This window comes from Austrofundulus limnaeus, unplaced genomic scaffold, assembly GCF_001266775.1.
Source record: "Austrofundulus limnaeus strain Quisiro unplaced genomic scaffold, Austrofundulus_limnaeus-1.0 Scaffold0, whole genome shotgun sequence".
Classification (NCBI taxonomy): Eukaryota; Metazoa; Chordata; class Actinopteri; order Cyprinodontiformes; family Rivulidae; genus Austrofundulus; species Austrofundulus limnaeus.
In genome coordinates, this window is record NW_013952402.1 from 4,191,427 (window position 1) to 4,215,007 (window position 23,581).

Sequence of the window (23,581 nt, forward strand, 5' to 3'; positions counted from 1 at the left end):
AAAGTTTTTTTTAATAATATATTCAAAATTTAGTTGTGATTTTTTTCTGGTTCTGACCATTTACATCAAATAAAAAATGTCAAAAGGCTTTTAAGGGAGAAAATGATAAGACTGGTGTAAATAAATCCCAAAACCATAAAATTCAAACATCTTTATATCAACTCCAGCAAAAATACAAAGTTTTATTTTTAACACAAAGATGCATCTTTCTTGGGATTACCACAAATAAAGCAAGTATATCTTTTCTAATATACAAAATCARAATCCTTAAATAGCAATTGCAAAGAATAAACACGTTCAAGTCTGACATTTGGTGGGATGTTTTAGATTCTCTAAATTCATTAGTCTACTGGGAGTTTTTAAATATCAATAAAAACATAGCTGACCTGTTTTTTTTTTTTTTGCATTTTACACGATTTACTTTCTTAAAAAGAAAAGGAGCATCGTAAAAAAGAAAGAGAAAAACTGTGCTAAAATGATTTGTTTAAACACTAGAGGAAGCTACTGTGGAAGTAAGCAGACTTCACAATATGAGAACTTGCCYGACAATCGTAAATAATAAAAATAATAATAATATAAACTCCAACACAAATAGTCAGAACCCGCTTAGGAATTTTAACAGAAAATGTAACTGTACTGTATCCCTAACAGCCAAGAGGGTGTAAAGTTTGTTCATATCAGGAGTTTTTCCATCCATAAGCCAGGGACCCCGCAGTCATCTCAAATCTGAAAGACTGGTGAGGGTACRCTCAAATATTAGGTGAGTAATAAATTTAGCATTGCACTGCACAACGTGCTGACACTTTACCAAGGTTTCACACATGCAGAGGCGGGTACACGTGGGTAACAAGGTGCACAGGGATGAAACCTCATCACGAACGGTAATAACAGAAAAATCWAACGTTTTAACAATTCAGATCTTACATTTAGAACAGAGCAATTTTACCTTAATGCTTTGGGAAAGGGTATAAAATTTAATCTGTCAAAGGCGGGAGGAGTCACACAATCTGAACGTTATAGTCAACATGAGAAATCGCGGAATAGGCATAAAAAAACCACAATGCCCTCAAAGCAAATGAACGTCAACTGCATCCCCAGGAAAAGGAGGGAAGTTTTCACATTTAGCAACACATTCATAAATAAGGCACCTGGTCACGTCACGAATTCACAAAGTTGTGATTGGAAGACTGACTGGAGATACAATCTGCCAAACGACCGTACAGAAAAAATAAACGTTAATTGATTCAAAAACTCCCTTCTCGAGATCTTAAAACAGTAATGCGACATGTACCAACGTCTAAAACAAATCTACACAAAAAGAAAGACGAGCAGACTAACATGACTGTTAATTTAATGACATGTTTTTTGTAGCTCAACTAAAATGAGGTTTGACAGGCTTCTGCCATCTCCAGCCGTTTAGCTGAGGGCTGACACATGAAGCAACCGCAACTGTCAGACATCTGTCGTCCCTGAACACAGAACAAACCTTTAGGAAATACGGTTTCACAAATGTGAGGGAGTCTTAGTGTCCGTTTCTTCCACAGCTCGCTGAGAAGAGCGTTCTCTGAAGAGTTTAGGAAAAAATAGAAACATTTGGTCTTTTTAAGTATGTTGCAGATAAAAAATGGTGGTGGTGGGTATCTCTGTACAGGTTGATGTTATTTTGTCCTGGTGCGTTTAGCCGGGGTCTCCATTTGTTCCTGAGCTCTCTTGGCAGTTCCTTTCGTCACACTGCGTGGCAGCGATGTTGTCTGCAATCTCTTTAAAGCCCCGCTTCTCGTTAGTTTAGGCTCATCTGCCTCCTTCACAACTTTAGGAGATGCTGAATGTGAAGATGTCGGCTTCGCAGCTCTCTTTGAAGCATGACCTGGACTCCCGCTCGGAGGGGCCGTTGCCTCCAGTTTTCTCTGGGATCTGGTTAGGACCTGGTCTGGTGAGACTGGAGACTTCACCTCTGCGCTCTGCGGTTTGCTTTCAGCGGCATTTTCACAACTCTTGCTTTCTGCAGCCACACTCTGAGATGAATCCTTCGGCTGAGTTTTTGCAGAGCTCCCTTTACTTCCTTCGCATTTTTCCTGTTCTGCTTTGTCTGCTTCGTTCTGTTTTTTACTGTTCGCCTTGYTTTTTGGTGCGTCCGCAGAGTTCTGTTCAGATATTTTAGGGGACCCGAGTCGTTGAGAAGATCTCTTTGGTAGTTCTTTATTTGTAGTTTTGGGAGCTTTGCTGCCTTGAGTCTTGCCTGCTTTCTTTTGAACGAAACGTTTTGACTTTTTTCCAGCGAATATTTTTCTTTGCAGTTTTGCGGCAGACTCTTTCATTTGTTTGCCGATGGGTACAGCTGGTTTTCGTCCTTTCAGAGATGGCTTAAGATCTGACTTAGCGGATTTCGTAGCAACTAGTGCTTTTATCTTTTTGTTTTTTAACATCTTTGCAGCCCCCTTTAGCCTCACTGTGGTTTGCTGAACCTGCATCTTCTCTCTGATGTTGGAATACTTCCTCAGGATTCTTGCACTGGCTGGATTCTTATTTCCTGGGGATTTTTTGGATTCCCGTTTTTGTGCACAGGCCTTGGCGGAGGCTGCTGACTTACTCGGAGTTGGAGTATTGCTGGGAACTTCTGCTTTCTCCTTTCCTTTAACTGCATTTGCCTCTTGTTCAAGTGCTTTAGCAATAAGCTTCAGACTCTTGGGGTTGCTCTTTACGGGAGAGGCAATGGCAAACTTTTTCAAGTGTTTCTTTAAACGCTCTGCTTGGAGGCTTGGAAACACTCCTTGTGAAGGCCCTGATGAACTTGCTGAGCTGTGGAAGCACAGCTGAGTTTCTGATGGAAGACGAGTATTCACCTTCTTGACAATGACAAGTGACTTGGTTTCTGTTGATTCTAAGAACCAGCGACAAATATTGGTGAGATTAAAACCGTTCATGAAAAGCATTTGGACTGGTGAGTACTTCTGATGCTCTGAGGACTTTGACTTTCGTGCCCTGCGTTTACTTTTCCATATAGCGGCCTGTCTGTCTGATTTGTTTTTGTATTTTGCTGTTGGCTGACCTTCTTTGTCCATTTGCACCCAACCTTTCAGCAGTTTATCATATTTGTTGTTTAGATTTGTAATGAGATGTTGGCTCTCTTCCCCCGTCAGGGTCTCAAAGAATTTGTTGGTTGTAGGTTTTGGGGGTTCTTGTTTAGGGGGTTCTTGTTTTGGGACAACCACAGGAAGGTTTGTGTCGTGAGAAGCGGATGTAACAGACACTGAATTGGGTTTCACCTGAGCTTTGGATATTCGCTCTGGCATTATTCTAACAGGGGAGGCTACATTATTTTGTTTTGAAGTTTCTGTAGGAGCACTGGCAGAAAGTGCTGTAAATCTCTGTGATCGCAAAGCTAATTTCTTGTCTGCTGGTGGTGACTGACTAACAGACTGGTGCGACATTTCAGCCTTAATGGTCTCACTCCTTAATGGCATTCTTGTGGGTTTGTCTGATACAGAAGCATCATTACTGTCTCCACCAGCAGGCCCATCCACTAAAGATGGTACTTTTTTTTTTGGAACCAAAGCTTCGTCAACTACATCTCCATTCCTTCGAAGACCTCGTTTGCCTTTAACCAAAACAGGCTCCCTTTCCAATTCTGTCTTAAAAGGACATGTATTTTCTAAGGACTTTGATTCCCCCTCACTAAGTTGCTGTTTCTCATTCTTGCTGCCGTCTGTTACAGCTTTAGCTGATCTTAATTTCTGTTTGGTTTCTGATCCTCTGGGTGTTTCTGTTTTTTGTACATTTTCAGAGACCACCTCAGTTGGCTGTGTCTTCTTAATGTTTGAGGCTACAGGTTCTGAGACTGTTTTCTGTTGAGGATTTTCAGAACCTGAAGGTTTAGATGACCTCTTTAGAGAAGATGTGGTAACCGCGAGTGAATAAGGAAGGACGAGAGGCGGAAGCTGTTCTGCCGGGGGAAGAATAAGTGTAGAAGGGTTTGGAGAGCAAATGGAAGTAATCAAATTGGAAGTGGGTGGCAACATTGGAGCAACAAATGGCTTCTGGCTGGCTGATCTAAGAGGGCGTTTGGGTGTAGCGTTCTGAGCCTGATCAGAAAAACTATTTTTCCGAACATTCTTTTGACAAATGATATTTTTGTCTTTTAAAGGTGGTTTAGATGCAGGGATTGATGATGTCTCAGGGGATTGTTCTGTCACCTGCTGATTTTCGGAAGGAGTCTCCGCCAATTTCAAAAACATGTGTGTTTCAGGTGAAGGGTTCCCTATCTCTCTGTTTTCAACTGGTAATTCAACAGCAAGATCTGGACCAGTATTGTTCGGTACATTTTGACTAGATTTCACTGGAGTTTTACTAGGTGAAAAAGGGTTGCTACCTACTCTATGGCGCAAACTTCTGTCCGAAGCTGATACAGGCTTGCTCTTGACATAACCCACTATGACCGGTTCTGTCTGGTTTAATGACTTTGAAAGCAAACTTTTGGTACCTTTTTTCTGACGTGAAGGTGGTAACCCTTTCAGAGGTGAATCAAGTGTCTTTGTTGAGGCATCATCGTTATTTTCTGTTGCTGCAAGTAAWGAGTTGTCAACAGTTTCAGGTGTTTCAACTTCTGACTGTTCCACGGTTAGTTTCTTTGATGGACCTGGGTACGTTAACTTTTCCTCAGCTGGACCTGGGTTCATTAACTTTTCTTCTGCTGGACCTGGGTTCATTAACTTTTCTACTGTTGGACCTGTGTTCACTAGCTTTTCTTCTGCTGGACCTGTATTTATTAATTTTTCCACTGCTGGACCTGTATTTATTAATTTTTCCTCTGTTGGACCTGTGTTTATTAATTTTTCCTCTGTTGGACCTGTGTTTATTAACTTTTCCTCTACTGGACCTGTGTTTATTAACTTTTCCTCTACTGGACCTGTGTTTATTAACTTTTCCTCTACTGGACCTGTGTTTATTAACTTTTCAGTTACTTCAACGCTATCATGCTGTATTTGTGTCTCAGACGGAAGTTCCTGATGTTGCACATTTAGAATATTTTCATCTTTAACTTCTTCCATCACCTCCTCAACTTGATGCACCGGAGAAAGGGATGTATTATTCTGCAGAGGATCAGGTTCACTGTTGGGCAACTTGTCAGATAAAAGCTGAGGCTCAGCTCCTTCTATGGTATCACTTTCAACTGGTTTCACTTCTTTTTCTGAATTTATTTGCTCTGTACTGTGATCTATGACCTTTTGTGGCTCTAGTTCATTCTCTTTTGTTGCTTCATTATGTGGAGACAGAGCAACAATTTCTTCACTTTGTACCATTGTTTCTAATCCTGCTGTTTTTTCCTGTTCCGCAAAGGCATCTGCAAGATTTTCCTGATTCTCAGCTGGAAGCGCTACTGGAGTTGCTGGACTGGACTGTCCTTTGTTCTGACACTGGTCTGTCTGACTCATTTCAACTACCATGTCTACTTTACTAGCTGCTACTTCCACAACATCTCCTGCTCCTAGAATTAAACTCTCATCTGATTTTTCTGTGGGCATTTGTTGAGTCACTGTTTCTGTGCATGCTCCAGCAAAAGGCATATCAACAGGAGGTACACCTTCAGGTCTTGCAAGTATTTGTTTTGGGGTGACCAGTGTGATCAGCTCTGGCATTGGATTAAGACAGTTGCCTCTTCCAGCCAACGTGCGAACAGTTTTTAACTCCCAGATTTCATCTGAATACAAGTGCCCCCTGGTGCTTTTCCTGGCATTGCGGCGAGGGTGCACATTGCGTCGTTGTTTCTTAAAACATTCTGTAATTGGCTTGTCTATAAAAACAATGTCACAATTGCCAAGATCAGGGTCTACCATTTCCCTACACACAGAATCCCTGATCCCATGTTCACTAGACATCCTCCTGCCCTTCCTGGCAGTTCGAGCAGAATCTGAACAAATGGTCAAGTGAACTGGAAACACTTTTGCTGGTGTATTTTTGGGGTGCCCGAGAGCCTCCCTCTGCCTAGCTTCATGTGTGAGGCTAGTCTGATTGTGTCTTTTCACAGAAGTACTAAGTCTTGCACTGTGAGTCTCTCTATTGGATGAATTTGTGCCAGCCTGTTTGTTCTCAAAAGTCTCAGAGTGAGAAGCAAATGCGGTATTGAGAACACAGGACAACTTTTTACCAGCAGCAACGTTACTGGTCATAATTTTCATCTTAAGAGGGGCATGATCACTGGAACTATCGTTCTCTCCATCCACCGGATTAGCAGGAGGAGTGGTTAGATGTTGGTTATTTCCTGCTCCAAGATTGAAACTATTCAAAGCAGAATCGTCATTTACAGATGTTTTCAAGGACACGGCATTCTCTGGAATCTTCTTCAGTGTACAGCTGCTTGGGATAGAATAAGGTAATTCCTTGGCTTCTGCCTTAGGGGTAGATTCACTAGGATGTTTTAGCTCTGGAAGTGATTTCTCTGGGACGTCTCTACTGGAGTTCTCACTGGAACCAACTGTTCCTTGGTTCCCAGTGGTAGAGTTTGAGGCTTTCTGTGTATTACAAGATGCATGTGCTTTCACTTCCATCTGAAGAAAGCCAATGGCATCTACTATCTGTCGCTGATGATGGGGACAAAGTTTGGCCATGAGCTGTTCCAGTGTGACTGTAGACTGCAGGTCTTTCACTTTGGCCACACGATGATCTGGAGACCCACTATAATGACAAGAAGAATAAAAAAAACAAAAAACATCAACTGTATCAACTTAGGTTCATACTACTGATTTGACATCAATCCCAAAATACTAACAAAAAATTGGAGACAAAAGACTGAAATAACTCAGATTAATTCATGTGAATTTTTTCTTGCATATTTATTAAAAGCAAACTTAAAAGTTAATTTATCCAATTTGACGGATTACATTGCTACAGCTACTACATTATTTGTACAATAAGCACACATACATAAATAAAAATAATACATGCACACAATTAGTAGTTGCAGCCCAGTTTGATATAAATAGTTCAAACATTTATCACTTAAAATATAAAATATAATTGGGGCAAATAATGAAAACTCTGTTTTCGTCAGGACTTTGTGGTTTTTTTTGTGTCAGGAGTGTAAACTGTAGTATGTAGAAACAAGTGCTCAATAGTTTGAATAGTTTAACTAAACAAACATATTTCGTTGTTATTGTTTAACATATAACAGAATATACATGGCCAAAACAACACAAGTCTTTAAAAATTAATAATTTTAAAAATTTTCAGAAAGAATAAATGCAGCTTTTATAGTGGAGGGTGTGAAATGTGTGTGGGCCACAAGTAAGAATAATTTTGGGGATTTGTGCTGAAAAAAGAAAAAAATATATATGTTACATTGCAGTGTATTAAATGCTTTTATGCTGTTTGAGGCACCAACTTGAAATGAAATTCTACAACTAAAGAAACCAAATAGACATCATTTCCCTGCATTGATGATGTATTGACATTCACAATTAAAAAATATGAAACTAAAAAGGCAGAAAATATGTTTTTTGGCTCTGAACACAAAATAATTTATACAAATTGTGAAAAAAGTCTAAGTTTCAAAATAGTTTTCATGAAAAGTCATTTTCATCTTCTCCTGCAAACTGAAACTTATATATTTAAATAGCTCAGTTTAATAACTTCATTTCCCAATCTGAGAGGTCTCTTCAGACTGGGTAAAGTTGAGTACCTGAATTACAAGTGACAAACATTTGATCCCTGAGGGTGTCATTTAGCATTGCAGTGAGGAACTAACACCAAATACATGCGATTTTCATCCAGTGAAGCAACATAAAATACACACAAGGAAATCAATACCTCACACTTTCACATTAGTTTGAGGTTTTAACTCATCACCACAATGCTGATATATACTAGAGTTAGATTAAAGAGTCTAAAAATCACAAAATACTAATCAACGGAACTTATTCATATCTTAAGATAAATGTAATCAAGACTCTGACTCTGCTTGGTTCTATTTTAAGTTCAATGGCAATCTTCTTAATATATTAAAACAAATCCCACAAAAGCTAAGCCTTTGTAAAATTATCTTGACATATAAACTTCATTATATACAGCAAGGTTCTTAAAGACAAACATTTAGTTCTATCATGCACAAACACACTAAGCAGTATTCTTTTATATTTGTTAAATACTAAACCAAATAAAAGCTGTACACATGTTGGTAAATACTTTGCAGTATTTTTAAGAGCTGCATCATCTCCATAAGATTAGAGACTTTGGGTCTCATTTATTTACCAAGCAAGAGGTGGTCAACTTGTATCATAGTAAAAGTCAGTCTTAAATCTTCACAAACCATGGAGACATTTATAAAACACGTTTGTGTTTATAAATTCCTCTCTCATAATGTTTTCTTCATTAAGTGTTACATTCATTGGGAAATAACAATAAGCTATAGTAAAATCATTAATTTATCAATATTGGGGGAGGGGGTGTTTCTTTTCACACAATTCAGCAACAAGAGTTTTTGAAAAGCAGAGCCAATAGCGAGTCTCTGGACTGCTTTATTCTCACTCCAAAGTGACAACGACTGAGAAAAACTAAACAAAAAACAAATCACAGTTTGATTACCTTGACATACAAATTAAAATATTTACAGGGTGTTAAACTGTGACATTTTTGGCTGTGTTACCCTATGACTATTTTTTTCTGTAAACTAATCTTCCAGTAGGCTGAGTGCTGTTTCATGAGAAACTGCTACAAAAGTTGGAAACTGTAAAAATCCGATATGAATTTTTCCACAGATGAGGTAGTCAACTATTAGCACTGCTACAGTAGTAATTGAGGAAAACAAACATGGTTTGCTACTCATATTTGTTAAAAAGCTTTAGAGTCTGTGAGAAATATTCAAGTTTTGTTGAATGATTGTCTGTGAAACTAGTTGTTAAATGACTAAATTTGCCTAAAATTTAACATTTGCTTTGTTGTCTTTTTAATCGTTATGCAGAAATTTAGTGCATGTTAAAAAAAAGCAAACAACTAGTTATTCACACAACCTAAGATTTGTATTTAGASCAGGGAGTGACAGTGTGCAAACAAAATGATCAATTTTCCAAAACATTGGTTTGTAGGTTAACATCTTGATTATTGTTACTGTGCTATTGTTACTTTTGAAAAGCTCCCTGAACTTTATTGTACTCCAGATTTCTTAATATTGATTTAGATGTAAAATATTTGTATTTCTTTATTAAAAATTTCTATGCATTACTTGCATCGAAAAGGATGCAGGAACGCAAAAACTTCATAAGCAAAAACTCGCTAGAGCTGTGTAAACCTGATAAAAAGAATAACGGGATATGACCTCATTATTCGGAAACATCCTGAGGTAAAAGTGAGAACGCACCGTGAAGTGCCCTGTTGGGTGAGGCAGTCAAAAATCAGGCTAAAATTCAATAAAAACATTAAAAAGGAAGAGGCCTTTTGAAATGAAAGACTAGTTTTAGGACAATTAGAAAACAGAAATAAAAGACAACAATGAAGAACCCATCAAAAATAAATCTAAAAGAGAATGATTTTCATTGAATGTTTACGTTAGTAAATAAGAACAGAATGAGGTGCAGGAGAGGCAAATCTATCACATGCAGCAGGCAAGTAGGTACGAGTTTATACTGAGCATATGAAGTTTAATTTTGTTTTCTCATCATTCACGTGATGAAAGTAGAAATTGTGTTTCTTTAGCTGTCTCAAGAAATATCTGAAAACTAGAATATATTTCACATAAAACTAAATTGCACAAACCTGAAGGCTTTTGTCGTTACTGACAGTTTCAGTAAGATTGTAAAGAAATCTGAGAGTAGGATAAGCCCACTAGCCAGTAGGAGTGACTTGTATTATAAAATAAAATATCTGTACCTGAGTATTGTGATGTTTGGACATTAATTCATCCCCTGCCCAAAATAGTTTCCTTTACTAGTGTTGCATGCATCTCAATATGAGTTTTTCCTCTATCCTGTGACAGCAGTTAAAAATTGGACCTTATGAAATAGTATTTTATTTAAAAATGCCTATGATTACAGGATTAACTGGATTAAAGAAAGGGAAGAATTAAAATCAGGACAAGTCTTTGCCACTGATGCTAAAATACAATAATTATAAATAAAATTTATATAGACTATTGTGTTGAATTATTATATTAGTGTTTTGACATAATAAATACAGTTTAAAATTCAGGTATAGAAGTGCAACGGCTGCAGTGATTTTCACATGAATATTAATTAATCTGCTTTCATGCGTCCTATAGGGTCTGAATACTCAGTTTTGTTTGAATAGGACAAGTTCTGAGATAAGACACACAGGGGCGCCATATACCAAGTTAAAATTTTACTTGTTCTGTAAAAAACAAAAGAAATAACAGTAGTGCTTTAAAATGTTTGACAGGCACAGTTCGTGCCCCTAAATGTTTAAATCTTTAAAAAATAAAAACTTTAAAAAAATTTGGTATAACTGACCAAGAATGGAAGTAAAATAAAACAGGTCTATGATGAAACTAGCCTCTTTTTTTTTTTTGACAGCTAACTCTGCCACTATTATGTTTAATAGATGCAGTGTTAGCACATTTCAGGTGGTTCACTCAGACTGGGAGTTTCCTTCATGTAAAACAACCTCACTGTCTTCTGCTGACAACTTCTCCTTTTCCTCAAACTTTGGGTTCTGAGAGCTCAGGTGGTCCGTCCCTTCAGAGGACTGCTCAACAACCTGGTCATTCACCCGATTTAGCAGCTTCATTTTCTTTTTAGGAGGATGTTTCAAGGTTCCCATACGCTCTTTAACTTTATATTCCAGTGTACTGTGTGGAATTCCGTAGATCGACTGGGCTTTAGACACGCTCATTTTCCCACCCATCACGACCAAAATGGCCTCTTCCAACAGCTCAGTGTTGTATTGTCGATAGCGTCCCCGCTTCTTCCTTGGCTGCGTGTTACCTGGGTCCGACTCAGAATCCACAGAATAAATCCCACCTAAGTTTTGGCCGTCAGTGGGGAAAGGCCAGTATTCTTTCTCCGAACCTGAACTATTAGAACCCAGACTGCTCCTTTTCTGAATCTGCCTGGGAAGAATAGAGCAAAGCTTCTTTTTGCCACTATTCTCCTGGAGTGAATCTGAATAATCAGTGGACACGGCATCCCAAGATGGCTCTGTTCCTGTGGTCAGACCCCGCACTTGGGGAATCTTGAGGTCAAAAGACGTAGAATGAGAAACAAATTGATCCCTGCGAGATTCCTTAATGTTTCCATTCTCAGCAGAAAGTGGTTTAGGCAAAAATCCTGCAGCTTCCAACAACTTGGGTATGTCCTTAAGGTGCTTCTTAGCTTCCTCRCTGGTTTTGAGTTTGAGCAAAGCCCCAAAATGAGACGTGGAATTCCAAGAGGAAGAGGATGCACTTTTGAAAAGTTCAGTGGGGCTGGACCTGGGGTAATAGCTGAGTGGTGACTCTGGGTCGCTCTCCAGATTGGCCTCCTCATTGATGTGCAGCGAGTATGCAAGTGACGAGGTAGGTTTATAACTGGTGGAGTGGCCGAAATTCTCCCTCCTCCTCCCATCCTGTAGGCTCCTCTTAAACGGCCCGACTTGTCCATCCACGTTCAAGGGTCGCCTGATTGGATGGAAGGAAATTGGATGTAAGCAGAGCTTGCACATTGCCCAATAATCTTTGTAAAAGTGGATGGGTTGTGGGGAGGATGTTGGCCACTCCTTTATTATATGACCTTGCTTTGGTAACATCACTTGTTTTTAGTTACTGAACATGTGTGTGCAAGACTTAAGAACAAAAAAGGCTCCAGTTTGACAATCTTTTATTTGTCTTTGTAGATCACTTTACAAATTTTGCAAGAATATAAGAAGGAAACTAAAAAGAAAGGAACAACAAAAATAAAAGTAAAGAAGGAGTACTTATTTGGAATTCATACAATTCTTTATATTCCTGTGGCTCAGAATGCACAACCAGGAAGAGGGATTGGTGTTGCAACTGAATGAACTTTGCATGTAGATTTTGAGCAGAGCACCATAACTTGCTGTCTTTTATAATTGATGCAAAATAAAGGCTATTTTGTGTGTGACGTTACCACAGAACAAGCACAGCAATAAAAGAGTATGCCAGCAGAGGGTTCTGGTGTTCTTCAAACCCAAATCAATCATGAATCTAAATTTTTTTAACAATTTATTGATTGTAGGATCTAAATGATTTGAAATGATTCATTTAAATTTAAGTAAAAAGATCAGATTTCCACAACAAAGATTACTTACATTCAAGTACATGATTAAATTTAGTTTTCACTGCTTCATTGCAGTTTATGTTTTTAAATGCCAGTAGTTTTGCCATGGACACCACTCATTTTATCTTATAGAGATATTCACAATGTGAATATATTGCAGAGCTGCGTGTAAATCAAATGCAAAAACACTGAAAAGATCGGGAAATTTTTCATAACATTAGAAGGAGAAAGAATAAGAGTGAAAATTTACTGGAGCTTAATTATTTATGTTATTTAACTTTGTTTGAATAAAAACATCCAAAAGGCTTTCCTTTCAAAGTCAATTATGTTTATATAAGGGAACCTCTAATGTTTAATTTATCGATTGTTAAATTAAAAACAACATTTTACTATAGAGAATAACATTAAATCCTAAAAAGAAAGACCATTTGTTTGGAGTACACAATAAAAGAAATCTAAATCCAGTCTAATTAAAAAATACTAGAAATTGACATCCTTTGTTCATTTATGACAACTACTTATGCAACAAGCATAATAAGAAGAGTACCAAAAATACCTTAAGTTTGATTTTAATACAAATCCATGGTATTTTTATATTTATCTAATCGTAAAGTATTTTAACTAAACTTGTATTTAGTCGAGGCTTTTCGCCAGGCTGAAGGTTCTACAGTAAATAACTGTAATTTCCAGAACAAGTGCCTTTCCAGAAAAAAGGGGCAACACTAATCGCATGTTAAAAGCCACACCTGTTCCCAAACTTACACAAGGCTTTCTATTTAGGCTGGTAGGCATATTTTTCAGATGTTTGCACAATAAAGACTGTATCTTATTGGATTTGCGGGAGTAGGTTATAAAAGTACAACACCACCAAAATCAAAGCTGTTTAAAAGGAACATTTCCCATAAATTCAGTTCTTTAGTTTAAAGAAAATCATCTGTTTGCACAGTGTTGTGGACTGGGCACAAACTGATCTCCAGTGTAATGACTTAAATTTCAGACCTTGTCCAGTTCATTGACGACACTATTTACCAACTCTATTTAGAATTATGACCATTCTTAAATATAACGCAACAAACTACATGGCATCACTACTTAAGGACTCAAAGGAAAGAGAAATAAATTGTTCTTACCCTTTTGGTGTGGATGTGGCTGGAGAAAAGCAGAGACTGTGACCAGGTAAGCTGCTGTTGCTATGGCGGCTCTTTTTGATAGACAAATCAAGAACTCCATCTATATTAAGAAATAATAATAAAGTAGAACATACCATATAGAATTAGTGTTAGTTTCAGCCTGATTTATGTTCAGTGGAGTTCCAACGTTTTACTCTTTCACAGCACCTTGTTCGGTGGGTTCTGCCGGGGGCTTTTTGATGGTGAGGTCAAGGGGAGCATCCTGATCAGCCATGAGGAGCTTGCACAGCACCGGGTTCTGGTTGTGTGCAGGCCCAGCCAGAGCGGCAGCAGGAATCATGGGAGGAGGCCCTGACAGGGAGCGAGGGGCTGGCAGGCTTTGGTCAGAGTGAGGCGGGGAGTCTGAACGACTGTCCTGAGGAGAGCTGGTTTTTGAGGTATATTCGGCAGCGAACTGACTGATCATTCTCTGGAGAATCTCTCGAGCCACTACTGGAATGTGTGGATCTGAGAAATTTGGCACATCTGCAAATAAAGCAGGTAAAAGTCTATTCAGCGTATGTCTTACTAAACCAGTTGTGGTGATTACCGTAGTGAACACAGAGTAATAACTTGTTTGTGGCCTGCTTGCAAAACAAACCTATTAACCTACGTAACAATTTATCATGCAACAGAAGGGCACAACAATCTGACCTAATAATAGCTTTGACAAAAAATAGTTAGTACTCTATGGCTGGTGGGTCAACTCTACAATGCAAGCTAGTGACACACTCCTGCATCATCATCATCATCATGGGTTCATCAAAACATACCTTTTCTGCAGAGAACTGCACTGAGAAACTCCTCTGCTTGCTTCTCTAGTCTGATGATTGTGAGCTGATCTTTAACCAGGAGACGTTTCTCATCAAGCCCTTTGTTTAAGCCAATCAAGTGATCCTGTCAAATCACAAAACTTAAATCAGGGGCCTTCAGAATTCAACAGAGTACAAACAGAACAAGATTTTTTTCTTCTTTATTCTGATCAGTGATTTGATCAAAGCAAAGGAGCAACTATTACATGTAGGCACCATTAATGCATGACAAAGCACTTATCGTAAAATCCCCTTTTCCAGTTCTACATTCACAAGAAATCTGCACTGTAAAATGTATCACATTTGCTGCAGCTTTAATTTTAAAGCTTAGAAATTACAAAAATTTACTACAGTGGTTACGTTTAGTTTTCCCTCTTACAGCGAAACAGAAAAAAACCCACATATTTAATTTAATTATAAGAGAAGAATTGGGAGAAAAATCTTACTTTGACTTTGTCTCTTCGCAAACAGCAAAATAAGCAGTTTTCATCAAATGACCAATCAGAAACAGGCTTTGAGTCTGTGGACATAAAGCAGAAACAAGTAATGAAAAACAGGGAGTAAAAAACACCTTTACCCTGTCTGAACTACTAAACTAAGTGGATATTTTAATCAATAGCATTACTGCTGACAATTCTTTATTAATTTCTGAAAGACATCTTTAACAAAACTAGAAAAGAAAAAGGCAAAAATCTAATTATAAAAGGCAAACAGGTTAAGTTATTTCACAATTCGTAAATGGTACATTATTCATCAATGCAAACATCATGATTTACCTTCAAAAACAGTACTTCAGAAAATAAAAAATGTTAATTTTCTATTTATTAACCTAAATTTATTATCATCATTTTTTTTTTTCAATTTCATTTTCAATTCAAAGACAAGGCCACAGCCAGACGCATGAAAAAACATGAGTGGGTTACGATGAAAGCATGAATGCCATCTACAGTTCAACTGAATTAAATGTTCAGCAAGAAATGCTAATGTCTAAATCTACTTGGGCTCACAAAAAAATACAATGGCAACACAGATAATGCCTACTATTGTCTTAGTACTATCATATATTGTGCAAAATGTCTAAGGGATCCTACGTCATCTAAAACACCTACTTTACAGAAACACAAGTCATTTTCTCTTCTGCTGGCAATGGGGCTTCAATGTGCTGGGGTACCAGATGGTACAATGAGCAGAAATGTCCTAATAAGAACAATAAAGAAAATGAGCAGGAAAAAAGACTTACCCTTAAATACTTTTAGGCTTTCTATCAACCTTGGACTGATCAGACCTTCAAGAATGCTCTCAAACCCTGAAGAAAAACATAAAGTCGTTAATTATTTAACTCTCAATGACAAATCGAACAACACTTTTACTTACATTTTGTTTACGGCTGATTACTGTTTCAAACTGTGGCCAAAGCAGAACAGAAACGCGAAATGAATCACTGATTAAAATCATCTTTTTGCCCAAGGGCTTAAATTATTTTGTTGTTCTCAAGAGAAAACAATGTTTGGGCCTTAAATACAAAACATCACTAAGATTTAATGTGAAAATATCTCAGTCATACACCAGTCTATGCCTTTTCATTTCATCTTCACAACCACTATATAAGAACAGCCTCCTCCCCCTCTCTCTCTTAAAACATACATTATGAGCTGTCACTTGCGGTTTTTACTTCAACAATAAATACATGCTTTATCCTTCTGTTGCCAAGCAACTAAAGCACCTACAGAGTTCAGACTGCTGCTAAAACATAAAATGAAAAGGCTTTCATGAGGACGGCTACATTGGATTGTGAAATATCCTACAAAATGGATGTAGACAGCTTAAAAATAAACCCAAATTCCACAAAAATGAAAGCATACAGGTGAGCAAAAAAAAAACCCATCATTAGAACTATCCTTCAGACTCAGTGGATTTAAAGTTATAGTATGCTGCAGAAGACTAACAATGTATTACAAAAATATGTAATGTTGCCTTACAGCCCTAGGGTCAGAATAACCAATCCAAAAACACTACATGTTAAACCAAGCATTAAAGAGGTCAAACAGAACATCTGTCCAGTGAACTGTATCTTAAACGTGAGCACAATATTTCAAATAAACCACCCACAAAAAAAATAAAAATAAAACTACCAAAAAAATTATGTTAAAAACAACTATAGCCGTTTGTTAAAAAAAGAGTTATGCATTACAGGAACTGAAAATAATTTGTTCTAAATTAAAGTGACTTTTAAATACAAATAACTGAATAGTCTAAATACAGAAAATGCCTACTTACACGCAACTTCATGGATGAAAACCCAAAGCTGAGGGAAATTTTGTCAGCCATCACCCTTTTTTTATTTTTTTGTAAAACTCAGTGAATTCAGTGAACGTTGTCATGTGTTAAAATGCCCCACTCTGCCTCACCAGAAACTCCCTCCCTCTTTTCAGCAGCCAAACATAAAGGGGGTGGGTGGAGGGGATGAAGTGGTGTACACACAGCCTTTGCCTATAGCTGCAGCATGGGTCTGTTTCTGGGTTAGTGCACAGGACTTCAGCTCCAGCGATCCAATCCTATTTCTGAAATATTTCAGAGACATGAGCTAAAAAGTGGGTCATCCACTTTGGTTCGACAGAGCAGCGCCWTGACATCAAACTACTCTTTAGGAATTCAGTTTTAGGCTTTTTTTTTAAGTATCACATTGAAATCCACAACTTTGAAGCCAAGTTATTGTTTTTTTATTTTCAAAAAAGGAGCATTGTATGGAACGATAGCTRATAAAAAAAAAAAGAACTTCTTTAAAGCCAACGCTTTTTTGGAACCAGCACGACAAATTTAGAAGAACCAGCAAAGTAAATGTGCTGGAGATAAAATATTTATTGGATGTGAAATTTTCAAGCAATCTGAAAAATAAATGAATACAAAAAACCGAATAACATGTAAGATACAAAACAAAATCCTACTGAATGTAGCAGACTTAACATTTGTCATGAGAATGGAGAAGCAACCATGACCATAAAAATGGAATGTGGCTATTAGTGCGCAACTGGTTAAAAGATTTGACTTTCTGAAACAGGATCAATAAGAAACAAGGATGTACAGAACAAAAYTGATGCAAAACTGACTGAAATAATAGCCACCAGACCTAGTAACTAATAAAACACTAAACAAGAATCGAAGAAGAGATGTTAGGTTCATGGGACTATGGATTACTTTATATGGATACAAATCAATGTGAATGTTCTCCTCCTCCCCAAAACTAATTATTTTTTGACATTTACAAACATTTATTTTCACAATGTTTTTTTAAAGATGTTCTTACTTTCTTTCCTGATGTAACCATTATCTTAAACCATGTGTAAGAATTAAGACCAGTGAGTGGCTGCACAACGTATACGCATGTTAACTGAAACAAAATATAATAAGATTTATTACAGTTCAAGCTATCCTTTGCAAAACTGATTTGTGCTTACTGATACTACAATGACAATAAATTTGCTATATATTGTGCAGCCCTATTAACAGGCCTACAACTGACAAGTATATTTGGTGGAAAAATGTGTTATTTTTAGTACTTACATGCATCCAAGCATTTATTTCAGTAATAAACTGGAGCTTTGCAAACTCGTGTTATAACCAATAAAAAACAGTCACATGGGGAAAAGGTGCACAAAGTTTTAAAATATTGTTGAAAAATACATAATTCGCACATCTTTGCCAGAAACTATTCAGACCAGTTTATGAAGCCTATAAATGTTCAYTGTGTTCAATCTTCTCCAGCCTTCTTCTGACCTACATCTTGATCCAATCAAAGACAAAAAGATTTGGAGAGTGCGACGCCCATACCGTTTGCAAAGGCACTTACAAAGACAAATCCCCAAGACCAGAGATTAGCGTAACCTCCCTCCTACCTACATCTAACTTGTCCTGCACATTAGCWACTGTAAATTCAGTCAAATGAATAATAAACCCTCCTTATTGCTTATTTCTGGCAGTAGGTGGGATGCCATTGTAGCCTATGTTATCTTTTATGAGTCTATGCCCAAAAACCAATGACTAGCTAATCAGTCATTTTTGTAATGCATTACAACTGAAAAACAGCAAGCATGTTTATTGCTTATATTTCAGTTTTGTGAGCTAATCCACCTGATAAAAATATTCAAAAACACTCGTAAAATTTATTTTTATGTTTTCATATGTGGTTGTTTTTCCTGCGTTTGCACTCAAAGCACTACAGATATTTTTATGTGTTCTACAGCAGCAGTACTCTAAATGATTTACTGCAATGTGTAAAATCCTAATGGGGAGACACAGTTTAGATGTAAAACATACTTTCTAACTCAAGGTACGGTATATTGTAAATTGTGTCATTTTTTAAAAATAGTTTCAATTTAGTTGCACAGCTTTTACGCAGAAAAAAAAATCTCATGGTAATCTTTCAGTTCAAAAGCTGCAGCATGAACTTCATAAAAACATTGTACTTTATCTTGTATATATTACCAAGCAGTGCCCTACATATAACTACATAACAGTATTGTATTTGTAGAACTTATTCAAGCTGGTTTAAAATAAAATAGTGAATGTATTTTATATCCATTCCCACCACACAAAAACATAGAATTAGAGATAGAAAAAATGAAAGAGTAGAAAGACGGAAAAGGGAATCTGACAAAAGCTAGCATACAGCTTTAACATGTGATCGAAATGCCCTTTCCTGTGGATGACCCACCCTTCCCTCTACGGCCCTGGAGGCTGAGGATGTACAGTGCTGCCTCAAACTCCACTCAACCCAGCCCCCACTCCACCAGTGTACAATAAGCTCAGAAGAGTGTTGAAAAGCTTAACAAGAGTCTTTCAAGGCACAAATATGCATGAGGTCAAACTAAAACTTTAAGGGGGGCATTTTTGAGAAATAACTTGAAGAAATAATAACATATTAGGAATAAATTTGGATAAAAAGAAAATAATGTGTGCTCTATGAAATGATGACAGAGCTGGAAGCTGAGCGATGAAGGAGTGCAATGATGACAAAGATGAACAATGCTTTCTGCTGCCCTACATGACTGTGTTCACCCCTGACCAGCCCTACACACACACACACACACACACACACACAAAGCTGAGTTTCCACTCAGCTTAAAAAAATAATAATTGTTGCCAACTTTTACATCCACAAGAAAGCAATTTGATTTAAAATCTGAGGCTAAGGTGAGTATTTACATGGGGAAAACATAGAGCAGGGAATAAGATATTAATAATATAAATATTGTTCACGACAAACAGGCAAAAGGAAAATAAACCACATCAAAAACATTTGCGATGTTTGAGCAAACTTTACAGCACTTTAACTACATGATGCAAACTGGTGTAACACTGAACTTGCTCTGTCATAGAAAAACATATTTTGTTTAAAAAATATGGGAAACGAAGGATGCACACACATCTGTGGATAAACAGGCTGTCAAATACAGCCATTAAAGCATTTTGGAAGTCAGCCTACTCTGTAAATAAGAAAACTGAAAACAGAGAGAAAGGAGGCAGAAAAAAAAGTCGGTCTGTGTGATGTCAATATTTGTTTTGTTTTTTTTGTTTGGGCAAATCCTATTCATTTGCATGTTAAATATAGGAAAGAATGGCTGACATGCAAGGCATTTTTAAATGTCAACTATTGTGGTTTCATTCCAAATTTGCTCAAATTCTAACAAAACACACTTTTTTTTTGCAACACAGTTTGCGTCTGGGGGATGATGGTTCATAAATACATGTATGGAGCAAACATACGGACAATTGATGCTGCTGTTCCGAGGGACAATTGTGCTTGTCTCCACCCTGCAGTTTCACTGGCATTAGATACGAGGACAAAATGTCCATTTCAGGGGACAGTGGAGTGGTGGTGGTGGCAGTGGCGTGCAACCCTCTTCACCAAAAAGCCAAACAAAGGTATGTCCTTGTTGTTGTGGGACAGAATATGCCATTCTACAAGCAGCAGGCTGATGCTGTTGTCATGCAATGTGCAGCTTCACAATTGTAGCCCAAACAGAAGAGACATTTGTCAATCATTATGAGGGGACTGACAAAACAGTTCTGAGCGTACAGCTAGGGACCGCTTTGAAAGCTAATTGTCTCCTCACTGTCTTTTCATTGACATGTACATTCCCACCCAGATTTGAAACTGGAATAAGAGGAATTAATTCACGCAGCTTTTACAACTAATAGTGAACACCGGGGCAAACCACTAAAGGGCTCGACACACGGGCAGCGACAAACTACAGCGATTAACGGCTGTCATCGCAGCCAGGGTGAAACCCGACACACGGGACGCGATAGCGATCGCAGCGTTGCGAATCGCGCTCTCAGGTCGCTTGTCTTCACAAAACTTGATTGGTTCTTGACTCTGAAGGGGGTGTGCATTACGGACGTGTAAGCTAAACAAATCTTGCGATGCTAATGATATTGAAAAACAAACACACATCAAGATACAGTTTTATGAKGAAAAACTTACCATAAACTTCACCCTGGTGCCAAYAAATTCCCACAAAGCTTTTTAGCAATCACTTGGTGAAAGCGTTAGCTAACGGCAGTGTGTAGCATACTCTCCTCTCATTGGTCAGTCAATGAAACCCTCGCTGATTGGTTGTACGCTAAGCGACAGCGACAAAAGTTGAACATTTTTCAACTTCCATATGTCGCGTCGCAAGCTCGCGCGTGCAYGTCTACGTGTACGAGCGCAAAATTTCACATGCACCATTTTCGCCGGTCGCTTAGCTGGAGGAGGGCAAGCGATTGTCGCCTCACCGCACAGGCTCCATAGGAAATGAATGGAGAGCGAGCGACGTCGCCTCCCGTGTGTCGAGCCCTTAACAATCATTGGTGTAGGTACAGCCCTAATATCATGGCATTTCATTTGGTATTGAACCAGTTAAAACCATTTAAATCTGGTAACTCGGACAATGTGAGGTGGTCTAAGATAGTGTTCAGTTATCACATGAGCTATATTGAATGTTTGATCATTTATTTTAGTTTAAGAAAAAAATGTAAATAGAATCTACAGAATAAGGCATAACTGCTTTTTAATCCAAATTTTGCAATAGCAATCTGTGGGATTATTGTAAAAAATAAAATCTCTTGAGATCAAAAGTTTTATTGAACTGGGTTGTTGAGAGACTGTTACCAAAAGATTACCGTTCAGTGGGATAATCCATAAACCAAGTGGAAGCTAATGCCACATTTCTCTACATTAGACTGGTCATAGTTTGTGTAGGTAAACATGAGGGGACCGGACAGGTGCAGAATCTTACAGAAGAGGTTTTAGGGGGAAATTTAAGAGGGAAAAGCTGCTGCTGAACGCAAAAATAACGAAACACAGAGTAAGACAACTGTCAAGAATAAATTTCAAGCATCAAGCAGGATAGTCGAGCATCAAAAGCACAAATTGACATTCAAAATGCAGCTTTTGAAAAACCTCTGCTAGATCGGCAAGGCTTGACCTATTTTCAGTCACTTCGATCTTTCCATAGGTAAACAAACACGTATAGTATTTGTCATCCAGCTCCAAATTTTTTTATTTAAAGGACATATTAACCATTACTATGAGAAAACTACTGTGGGAATTAAGTTTATTGCTTTTGGGTTTTTTGTCCAGTCTTCATGTTTTTGCAATGAGTACCTTTAAATTATGTCAACTCAGTGATGAATTCCAAGCTTTACTACAATCTCTGTATGCTAAACTCTGCAGCTGAAAAGCATTAATCCTAAATTGAAGTGACTTGAGATTGACTGGAATGTATACACTTTGCTCCAAATAAAATCTAAACTGAATTTTAATTAAATCGATTACACAAAACAAGTGAAAAGTTAGATAACTTAGAGGCCGTAGGRAAAAGGGTAAAACTGCCAACTGTGTGGGGTCTGTGCTACTTCCTTACTGCAGTAAAAGCGCGTCCACAGGGCGGTAGTTTGAGGAAGGCAGTAGTTAAGTGAGAATTTCACCTCGCAGGTCTGTGTCGCCCTCCCCCCACCTAAAATACTGTATCATCATCGTACGGGAGCGCGCATTTTCAGAACGGGTCGCTTTTGGCCGACTCGACACTCCCTTTAAGCAAACACGGTGCCCTTTAAATTAACTARCGTAAGGCCAGCAGATAGTTTCTGTCTTTAACGACGGCTTAAAAAAACACCAAAAGCCCAAACACGAAACACCAGGGGTGGAGTGACGCTGTAWATAACTGCAACAAATAACTAACAACCCCCTTGGCTGTAGTGAGAAACAAACAGTTAAGGACAAAAAAAAAAAAGTCGCGGCTCGGAGATGCCCCGACTCGGTTGGTGCGGTAATATATGGGTTATTTACACCGATAAAAGATCGCACAAAAGCGACATTTAACCAGTAAAATTGCGAAATGTGCAACTACCAGAATTCTTACCTACACAGTGAATGAGTTTGTGTCGCCACGARTCAAGTTCCTGCCGAAAGCCGCGCCTGTCGATTGTGCATTGCTGCTTTTTACACGGGCTCGCCATTTTCTATTTTTCCTCTGGCGGGCCGGGCACCCGCACGCGAAGAGGAAACGCTCTGCGCGCGCGCGCCTCCGCGTACATGAGGAAATAACTCCAGTAGGAAAAAAAAGGGGGGGCAGCCATTAACACAAAGACAATAAACCAAACAATCCGATCATATCGGTGTGTAAATAAGTAGCCACGTAGATAGGCGGTGGAACGAATWTAGAAACTTGATTATTTTGCTATCCTATGTTAAATAGCTACAACAATGGCATTTTTTGCACCCATTGCTTATATGTTTAATTAAATATGTGTGAGCTTAAACTCATAGTTTATGCTTATACGTCCTTAATGCCAGTATGACAAAAAAATGTAATCTGTAGAAGTTCACATGGATCCTTCAGGTCCTCTTGACCTGTAACTCAAATAACCAAAATGAAATATGGATATTGCTGTTAAGATTAACATGATTTATCTTAAAATAGATGAACAAAGAACTAATTATTTACCAGTGAGTGAGAACTGTTGGTTGCTGTTGACCCAAATTGAGGAATGAAGAAGTCATGTGTGATTTGGGAAGGTCCAATGGCTTAGAGGACAAATCAAAGCCTACACAGGCTGTACCGAATTACTTAGAAGGTAAAATAAGAACATGACTGTGAATCCTTGACTCTCTGTAGTCTCAAAGACAACATATGGGTCACGTGACAAAAGGTTCACAGATGTATCTGGAAGAAATTAAATATAGTTTGGCTTCAAGATGAGTCTTGAACTTTGAAATGATTCTTAAATTGGGGAAAATATGCAAAAGCATCCCTGTTGTTGTGTTTATGCACTGCTCATTTTTTATAGCCATTCAACCACACACACAAAAAAAAATGCTGTTTCTAAAATTAAAACA

General features: G+C 37.9%; 1 protein-coding gene across 4 annotated transcripts; it reads right to left on the minus strand.

Moving 5' to 3' along the window:
* Positions 1-136: 136 nt before the first annotated feature.
* On the minus strand, positions 137-22,732 carry LOC106527279 (ligand-dependent corepressor). 4 transcript variants are annotated; one of them, XM_014022294.1, is made up of 8 exons: positions 22,605-22,732; positions 15,440-15,505; positions 14,646-14,719; positions 14,161-14,284; positions 13,556-13,873; positions 13,349-13,448; positions 4,956-6,672; positions 137-4,895 (listed from the first exon to the last, which is right to left on the minus strand). In XM_014022294.1, exons 1-8 carry the CDS (start codon positions 22,699-22,701, stop codon positions 1,659-1,661), a joined length of 5,733 nt encoding a protein of 1,910 aa, XP_013877748.1. In that variant the 5' UTR covers positions 22,702-22,732; the 3' UTR covers positions 137-1,658. The 4 variants fall into 4 exon arrangements, with proteins under 4 accessions (XP_013877748.1, XP_013877674.1, XP_013877603.1 ...); XM_014022220.1 differs by having other exon boundaries at positions 137-4,925; XM_014022149.1 differs by having other exon boundaries at positions 137-6,672.
* Positions 22,733-23,581: the final 849 nt, after the last annotated feature.